A 10,185-nucleotide genomic window follows, 5' to 3' on the forward strand; every position below is an offset into this window, starting at 1 on the left:
GTCATTTTTATGTCTGGGTTTCTCGAGAAGTAGACTCATATAAAAAACTGATCTTCCGCGCGGCATTCCGCTGTTCCGTATTGTAAGGAATGTTTGCATTGGCAAATGACGTCATCCATTAGACAAAAGCTGAGATTCTGATGAAGTGATGAATGAAAAAATGAATGAGATTGAAAATATCAAGTTTCCAGAATTCCGTTTGCAAGACTACAATATACTATAATTGAGACTCTATAATTATAGAAAAGAAATTAGAATTCAGTATTACAGTAACCCATCAAAGTTGAGAATCTGAAGAGTTCATATGTTTGGCAACTGATACTATTAGATTCTTGGATTCCTATGGAAATTCCATGATCACTTCAAATCAATTTGAGTTTTCAAGAAATATGAAATTTTCAGATTCTCAGCTTTTATGGGTTACTGTAGTTGGAATACTCGTTTCTTCAAGAAGCGTGCCCCTTCAAATCACCAGACATGGTGTCGTGAACCGATGATATCCTCAACACTCAACCAAAAACTTTTGCTTGACCACGCCCTCTTGTAGAACTACAGTAACCCAACAGCGCTGAAATTTTGAAATTCAGAGAATTATTCAAAAACATTCAGCTTTGAAAAGGATTACCGGTATGTTTTCAGGATTTTTCATTTTGGATCAAGAGACTGACTGTCGACATCTTATCGGAAAAATCGTATTCTTCCCTATTTTGAGTCTCAAGACGCTTCAATTCTGGGGCCACACATTTCGGTTTTGATGGGTTGATGTAGTTCTCCAAAGGGGCGTGGTTAAGCAAAAGTTCTCTTCAGTGTTCTCAGAGTTCCAAAATTCACCGTTTCGCTAATTGACCTACTCACGAAGAAAACTTGTCCCATTTAATACAGTTTTTCAGGGTAGGTCCATAATGAATTAATCTCGTAATAGTTTATACCATCTATCTCTGATTATGTTCAAAAAATATTTTCTGATTGTGAGATATGAGGCTTGAATAGTTTTTAAGACACATTTATTCAAAAAATTTTTAATCATTACCAAAAACAATGCAGTTATGAAGACAGGGACATTTTACCAAATTTTCAGCGAACAGCAGGTAGTTTCTTCTGAAAAATCAGAGCGAAACTGTCGATGATTGTGGTGGTGGCTTTGATGGTGGCATCGACGGGACAAAGGTATGGGAATATTGTGATTACATCTGAAAGCGAATCTAGGAAGTCTTACACAACTAGCAAATCAACATTGTACATTCGTGTAAACCTGATTTCTAGCAATAAGCCTAATAACTCTAATCTTTCGAAGTTTTCTTTTTTCTCAATATCTAGCTGGAAAGTGCCCCGTCGAAGAGACCGAGAATACAGTACGCACCCGTCGGAGGAAAATTGGGGTATTGAAAAAGGGAAAATATTCCTAGAAAAAAAACAAGAGGAACAACATTATTGGGGGGGGGGGCATCAGGAAACACTTTTTGGGATATGTGGGAAGAAACTAATAGAATTTTTAGAGGAACGGTACTTGAAAATTCTATTTTGATTTCAGGAAAGGACAACGGGAAATGCTTCTTTCGGAAGAGCGAAAATAGAAACGGAGGAAAACTTCAGAACAAGTTTCAGAAAAATAACAAAATTTTGGGTCCGATAGAGCAGACTTTAGGCATAAGGATGAACAGTACTATGGAGACTTGGACTTTGTTGAAGATCCTGATTTCGGCGAGGCACGGTTCGAATTATTTGACAGCGGTGGAACTTTCCCGAGTAAATCCATTTTATCGAGCCCAGTACCTGAAGAGTCTTAATGTAGAAATAGAGTCAAACACTTTAAGCTAACCTTCTTTTTCTTGAGCAGCAGACTGGGGTCGAGCCGTTTTACGGTCTGATTGCCGTTGACGATGTTCTCCTGAACGATAATATTCGCCAACTAGATGAGCAAGGCGGAATTGAACATTGTGGGTTGAATACATATTTCCAAAAGTGCGAATCATGGTGACTTCTTCGTCAATACCTGGAATATGATTGTGAAAAATATTTTCGACGAAAATAAAACAAACCATCTTCATGTTTGTGAACCTCGCCTCCGTTACGCTCTTCCTCTGGAATTTTCACAACAGCCCCAGTGATTCTCTGCAATTCGCGAACATTTTGTCCACCTTTGCCGATTATTCTGCCGATGATTCTAGTTGGGACCGAAACTTCAGTGCGGATTTTCAACAAATGACCTCTTTCCATATTATCAGAAGTTGCCGGAAGTGCTGCACTGGTTTCGGCAATCTTGGAGAAAACATATGATTGCGCCTTGAGCAGTTGGAAATCATCACCACTGATTGTCACCATACGTTCGGAAACTGGTTTAGGCTGAAGTAGACAAATTAATTGAATTTAACTGAATCAACTGATTACTTTTCCCTCAATTGCATCAGACGATGTAACCGTGCCGTTATCTTCAAGAAACTCTTGTGGTCGATCTCCAGAAGCAGCGCCATCACGTTCATCGGATTCCGTTTCAACTGATCGCTTCTTACTTTCTTCCTCTTCTTCAGCTTCGCGCTGCGCTTTTTCCTCTGGCCCTTCAATTTTAACTGCAGCACCCGTTTCCCGAATTATCATTTTGATGTTTTTTCCTTTCGCTCCAATCAAAGCACCTATCATACTGTCCGGCACCCACATGCGTACTTGACGAAGATTCGAGATACCAGGAGCAATTTGAATAACTCCTGGCTGGAGGAAACTATTGTTGGCGTTTCCTTGAAGGTGATGTTGCGAACGAGGAAAATGTTGAACTTGCACTAGGCCAACTGGCGTTGGAATGATATGTGGTCCTTGAACGGCTGAAGAAGGCGAAACTCCTTGTTGAGGCATCTGAGGCATCATTATAGGCATTACTGGGCTGGCCTGAAGTTACTCAATAATTTTCCCTGACCACGTTATAAACTAACCCGATTCTGGGCATCCGATTCATAACATTTCTTCAACTTCGCTGAAATAAGAGATTCTGCTTGCACAACTGCTTCGATAGAAGGTCCGCGCACCATAATTGTTCTCTCCAATATTAAAAGCATTTCTTCTGGACGAACACTCGACAAACCACCAGGAGGCTCAATAAATCTGAAAAATATTAGATCACCAACTTTGAACTATTTCGAATCCCTCACTTGGTCACAGTGATATTTGTACCCGTCTTTTGCATAATTTCTTTGATTGAGCTACCAGCTTTTCCAATGAGACGACCGCAAAGCTGATTATGAGCACGCAGACGTAAAACGATGTCGGCACCGCTGAAACATTTTAAAAGTAAATATTGGGTTACTCACCAGCATGAGTGTATTCTGAATCACAACTCACACATTGACATCATCCTTGAGGGCCTCGCTTTGAATAACTTCCAAAACTCGGGAAATTGCTTTTGATGCTTGATCAGCATGTCCATGAATCGTTAATATCCTCTCATTATGTCCCAACACTGATCGCTCTTTTTTGGAAAGATTGATAAATTCAACACGGCAGCGTGTGAATTGTGCAATTTCTCGGATTGTGGAGCCGTGTAGTCCAATGATGACGGATTGATACTTTCCTTCAACAACACAACGAATCGGCCAATCTCTTATCTTAAACTTATTTTATTCGTGTGAAGAAACTATTTTCTACCATTAATCTTACCACAACTCTTGGCAACATAGCATTTTGTGGAATGGAATGCTGACCCGGATGATTCAAATTGTGTTGATTCTGATTTTGATTATGGTGTTGATGCCCTCCTGCATGAGGTTGATTCTGCTGATGAGGGTGATATCCCTTGAACGTTTTTATTTGTTCTGATTGAACGAGTATGTTATTTACCTGTTGTGACTGATGCTGCACCATTTGTTGTTGCTGCTGCAATTGCATTTGTTGCATTTGGTGAACTTGTTGCTGCTGATGCATTTGCTGCGGCTGCATCATTGACGGCGGCGGAACCATAAACTGTTGTGGATTAATCGGAACACCGTGGAGACGCTGATGCATCTGCTGAGCTTGTTGCTGTTGAGCCGCTGCTTGTAACTGTTGGTGCATGTAGTGAGATGACTGGTTTGTCTGTTGCTGCATCTGTTGCTGATTTTGCTGGCGACCGGTTTGATTTTGCTGCTGTTGGGAGTTCTGCTGGGATTGCTGGTTTTGTTGTTGCCCTGATTGGTTTCCACGACGTTGCTGCAACATGTAGATGGTAAAAAATTATATTCTCGTATATTTGATACTATGCCATCATGTTGTTATGTTTTTCTTTTGTTGTACTGTGTTGTTTTCAAACAAGCAAGTTAAGAAGATTAGCGTTGAGTTATCCTAAATGTTATTGCCAGATCAGGAGGATACTTCAATATTGAAAGACACAAGCTACACAAAGAATTGAACAAGAGAAATAAATGGAAATTGGGTCTCAATTAATGAAAAATCATGTTTCTAAAATAACCGTGGGTCATCTGAATGAAGATTTAGATAGCAGGGAGACTTTCCATATTTACTTTCAAATTGTTTCAACAGTCTGTGAACAACTAAATATAGGTCCTAGAAATAAGATTCATGGGGACGGGTTGATTGACAAGGAACAACCTTAGAAGATCTGCAACCCGCCGATAGGTATTATTATTATAGACATCGTATTATTGATTCTGAAGATTTTTCAATTTGGAGCGAGCAATTGCAGAGCTCACTCGTGTAATAATAAACAAACTCACTGGCTTTTTAGTACGTTTCAACATATTTTCAGTTGAGTTTTCTCCTGACTCGCAGCGCGGATTTCTAGCGATTCTTGGTGAAAACCGCCTTCAATAACCCGAAGAGACGCTATTGATAAATGCGAAAAGAATCTCGATGTGAAGCAGGCGAGGGAGTTAAAAAATTTGACCGGGGTATACGCGTAAGAAGTGAAGACGACGACGAAGCGAATGAAAATTTGTGCAGAACGCGGAGAGCAACTAGAGAAAAAAAGTCGTGTAGAAGATGAAGCCGTGTAGAGGAAAAATGAAAGAACGAAGCGACAAGGGATGAAGACGGAGAATAAGGGGCGAGCAAGGAGAGGAAGGAGACTGGTGTCGATTTACGAAAGGAGCGCGCAAGCACATTACTTAAAAAAAAACATTTTATTACACATTAGAGGAAATGGCAGACTGGAAAGAATGTTAGTAGTTGGAAATATGTAAAGAAGGTGATAGTACAATGGAATTTGCATACTAAAGTGGAGGATTTTGTTTCCAGTTTCCTATGTAATATCATATTTGATATGGAAAAGTTCAAACTAAAGTTGACTCGCAAAACATTTTTATAACTTTTTTTTCAACGACATTTTTTAAAACAATTATTTTGTTGTTAGCGTATCCCCAGAACTTATAAATAGCTACTATCTGCAGGAAGACGAAGTGGCACAGTAACGGAGAGTGTTTGAAATTGAAACGAGATGAGCTTCACATCGTTCACCATCACATGATGGATGTTCACGAAAATAATGATACAGTATCTCTATGCCGTAACCAACTGGAAACATACCCGGAAATAGAATTTTCAGTCAAAAATTAATTGAAAAGAGAAATTTTGAGATACTGAAACAAACTTATAGTGGTTCAGAGTGTAGAAACAATACATCCATAAATTTCAGCCTATTATCAATCCGAGAAGTAGGAGAATTTTTTCTTAAATTTTTTTTTGAAATTTTCTTGAAAAACTTCAATAGTCAGGGTTCTATTTCTTTACCTCTATATTAGAATCCTAGATAGAATTTGTTACAAATATCTCTTTTGGAACATATACTGATTTCAAAATAGGTTTAAAAAACTCCTATGGTAAAGTGTAACCCAAAAAACTGACAGAGACCTCTGACTGACTGGCGCCCATGAGGCCCTCGCGTTCCGAACCCAACTCATTTTCAATTTTTATTAATTTTAATGATTCTCAATGACGAATTCAATGAATATTTTCATCAAAAATTGAGAAAATTCGGAACTACGTCTTTAACAACAAAAATTTTGGAATAGTAGTAGGAGAGAGCTGTTCCGTGTCAGTTATTGTGGATACTAGAGAAAAATTTGAACCGGCAGGGTCCTGTATTAGGGGCACTACTATTTTCCGATGTAGTTTTTGAAAGACAAATCGGGCACCTCAAGTAGAAGTATTATGGTGAACACATATTCGGCTATCATTCCTATGAGAATGTGATATATTCGCTTTTATTAGGTTATCATTCCTATGAGAATGAGTGTACATCTTCATTGTATTCTTAGTTTATGAACAGGTTAATAAGCCAATATTTATGAAACTTCAAAAATCTGGGTCTCACCTGATGCTGAATCATAAATTCTTTGTTTGAACCACTTCTAGCCTGATATGGCGCAGCAGTGCTTCCAGAGCTGGCAGCTGCTCCTGTAGGTGGTTGTTGCGGACCGAGGAAGTCTGTAAGATAATCTCACAGGACACCATTGAAAACGAGGAGTTTTAACACGAACAATTATGATGGGGGAAGACAATTCACGTTTTTCTGATTCAAAGAGTTCTTCAACGAATACGATTTTAACCAGACTTGTCACGGGCCGGGCCGGGCCAAAATCAGGAAAAATCTCGGCCCGTTTTGAAACATTTTTTCAAAACATTTTGTGTTTTTGAAGTTTTTTTTTGGAAATTTTTGGAACTTTTTTGAAAAAGTATAGTTTTCGAATAAACATTTGAAATTGAATCAAAATGTGAATATGTATGATAATTTAAGCATTTTGACTCTTTTTTTTCTAAAAATTTCAAAAAAAAATTGGTAAAAATGGGTAACCATTTTTGAATCCGGGCCGGGCCGGCCCGATTTTTGACAAGTCTGATTTTAACTAGATACCAGTCAAAAAATAAAACCAGCAGAACAGTTAATTTCCAATTATTTTGCAAAAATATGTAGAACTAATATGTATTAACGGGTATTTTCCTCTGTCAAAGGTCTCAAAGACATAATTTAAAATCTTAGTTTCAGGAGAAGATCTCTTGATTTGTACGATTTCGACTACTTCGATCAACGTAACTTCATGAAATGTCTACCCCCACACCAATTAGAACGAATAACTCACCATGTTCAGAAGCTGAATGAATCGGGAAGTAGCTTCCTGGTGCAGCGTTCATCTGATTTTGAAAGTAAACTGATGGGGACTGTTGAGAAGTTTGAGCTGCCCTATATTGAGGTTGTTGCTGTTGCTGCTGCTGATATGCATCGTATTCCGCGACGCCTTCATGTTGATAGTCGGAATACTGAAAATACTGACCAGACAATTATCCATTACTTAATTTTCAAAAAATAAAAGGGAAACAGTTCATAACGAAACTATTGATTTGAATTATTTCAAGCACGATATCAGTTTAAAAAAACGAACCACTGTTTGCTGTTGTGGTTGCTGACCGCCATTACCGAATTGTTGTGGAATGACCGCATATGGATCAGTATTTCCGTTCCCAGTTGATCCGCCGCCACCCGCATTGAAATAATCCATGTTTAAAAGCAATATTTAGGAAATTTCGAAAAATCAATGTGGTTATAAGTGATGATAAGCGAAAGTGACTACCTGCAAAATACTGCTTTTAAAAAATATCACATAAAGAAATGTGAAGAAAGGTATGATATAAATGTTTGTATTTATTACAGAAAACATGATGTTCAATATTATTGAGAACGAATCGAAGGAGAAGTTAGGGTACAACGATCTGGTATAGATTTTATAGACATTTTGATGAAAAACATCATGAAAGTGTGTGGGGTCGAAGTGAGTGTGATGGCGAGAGAGAAACGAAAACCACGATGAAGACGAACTACTGATAACCGAATGAAGATAACCAATTACTACCAAACGGCGCTCATTTTAAAACGAGAAGATAAGACACAAACATGTATTTAGAAAAAATGAATTCAATTCAACATTAATATTTGTTTCTAGATGTTATTTCTATTTCCTTTTTCATAGTGTTGAATTGTCTCAAAAATTATATGTATGTCACAGGCAGAAAGCAAAAGAAAAAGCACGATCGAAATGAAGAAAACGAAAAACGCAGATCAAAAATGTTCTTCAAAGATCGAAATGTGTAACAAGTCAAAACTATCAAAATGTTGTCGTAGCACTTATACTCTTTCAAAATTAAATTTTAAAAAGAGCAGGTATCAAGCAGGTGGATTTCGCTGAAGTTGGAATATAGTTGAAAGCAGACGTATAAATACGTGAGGACATTTGACGAGAAGGACAGATGTGATGAGAACGAATGATGGATTTTAGAAAAGTTCAGGAAAAAGATAACTGATCAAGCATCACATCTTCTGGAAGTCGAAAAGAAAGAGCTATTTCGAACTTCCTATCATTCACGATAGGATCGAAAAGTACGATCATCAAACTGAGCGCTTTCTAGACAGTCAGCAGAGAATGAAACGAAAACAAGACAGACCTAAGCTATGTATAAATGTTCCGACGCAGAGATTTTTGAAACAGGGGCGCCGAATGGCCAGCAAATCAATAATATTCGGAGCGACGTTCTTCACACACAAGCAAATGGAGACCGGGACGCGGGGACGACGATGGTTGTGGCACAAGAGAGAATAAGAGAAACAGAGAAGGCGAGTGAGTGTACGCGGAGTGCGTCCATGTCTCGAGATGGGCGCCACGACCCCGACGCCTTTGGGCGAGGCGCTCAGGGACAGAGACACAGAAATAGAGATCGCCGATTGGATAGAAAAGTTTCTGATCAAATATAAACATGCAATTTCAAGTTGTGTTCTGTATTATTTTCCCTACTCGTAAAACAGAGCAAAGGCCAGTGGTGAGAGAGTTCGGAATAAAGATTAATATTTTAAAATAAAAGAGAGCGATAAAATCAAGACAAACCTAACTAGAAACTTATAAAATATTTTACGAAACATGTGCATACTGGCGTGGCGCTGTTTGCGTACTTCCACTGTGTACCGTAACCCAAAACGAAAAATAGTTTTTCTAAAGAAATATCATTTAATGTCTATGAAAGACAGTTTCGTAGCAAAATGAGTGTTAAAAACAATTTAAAAAAATTAATGCAATAGACAGAAAATAAAATAATCAGGTACCCCTGATGATTTTTTTTAGATATGACAGGAATACGAGAGAGGGAGTTGAGAAGGTTCGAGAGCAGGCCTATGAGCCATGTTAAACATCAACCAAACTCATCCCTTCTGCCGAATATGTTGATATTGTAAAAGCTCTATTTGAAGTGAATGCATCTCTATTGTGCAATGGGTATCCTGGAATACATCACTTCAGTTAGAAGGCGCACCTCTATGTTTTTGGATTTGGCTCACATTATTTTATTTGATTCAAAAGGTATACATTCACTCATGTGTGAACTCTATTGGGGGTGATTATGGATACATGGACTAGTTCCACATTCCTCCCCCACTCTGATAAGGATTCCATAATTGCCCCCCATGCAGAAGTAGGGGGCAATTGTGAATTCTATGGGGGGTGATTGTGGAAACTTGGAGTAGTTCCACATTCCTCCCCTACATTTTCAGGCTCATCGATTAGTTTTTCTCTTAATCTTAGGCTTAGGCTTCATCTGAATCTTAGGCTTAGGCTTCTTCTAAATCTCAGGCTTAGGTTTTTTCTAAATCTTAGGCTTAGGTTCAAAGATCATGTCTTTACTCGAACCGGGCGGGGGCAATTGTGGAAACATATAGTACTTCCACTTTCCTCCCCCACTCTGATAGTGATTCCATGATTGCCCCCCATGGGGAGATAATAGACCGTACAAGTAGGGGGGCAATTGTGAACTTCATTGGAGGTGATAGTGGAAGTATACCTAAGGGTTCAGAATGGCCCCCCCCCGCTCTGTTATAACCCGGGGGGCGATTGTGGAAATATACCCAAAAATTTGTTTTCGATGACAATTTTAAAGAGAAGTTTTAACTCTGAAATCATAACATGCCTCCACGTAAACTTCGTTTCTAATAACAACCCAGAGTAGTCATTGAGCAATGAAACGCGTAGTCGACAATACAGTAACCCAAGGGAATTTTCTTTCTCCGCTCCCCTCTTCTGAAATTCAATCCCCAGTACGCATTTTTGATATAATATCGAGTAAATTATAGTTATATAATTATTTATTGCGGCCAGTTTTGAAGAAATACAATGAAGGTATCTTTTAAATAAAAAAAGTGGAACATAAACAATCTCTGCACTCAGAGAC

The 10,185-nt window shown here is 38.4% G+C and overlaps 1 protein-coding gene across 1 annotated transcript; it reads left to right on the forward strand.

The window, feature by feature from the left end:
- Positions 1–4,046: 4,046 nt before the first annotated feature.
- GCK72_010080 (uncharacterized protein) lies at positions 4,047–7,286 on the forward strand (the record flags this gene model as incomplete). The annotated part of the gene is made up of 2 exons (XM_053727679.1): positions 4,047–4,189; positions 6,965–7,286. The coding sequence occupies 2 exons, from the start codon at positions 4,047–4,049 to the stop codon at positions 7,284–7,286; spliced, it is 465 nt and encodes a 154-aa protein (XP_053587256.1).
- Between the last annotated feature and the right edge of the window lie 2,899 nt (positions 7,287–10,185).

Source organism: Caenorhabditis remanei, chromosome III (genome assembly GCF_010183535.1).
Source record: "Caenorhabditis remanei strain PX506 chromosome III, whole genome shotgun sequence".
In the NCBI taxonomy this organism is placed as follows: Eukaryota; Metazoa; Nematoda; class Chromadorea; order Rhabditida; family Rhabditidae; genus Caenorhabditis; species Caenorhabditis remanei.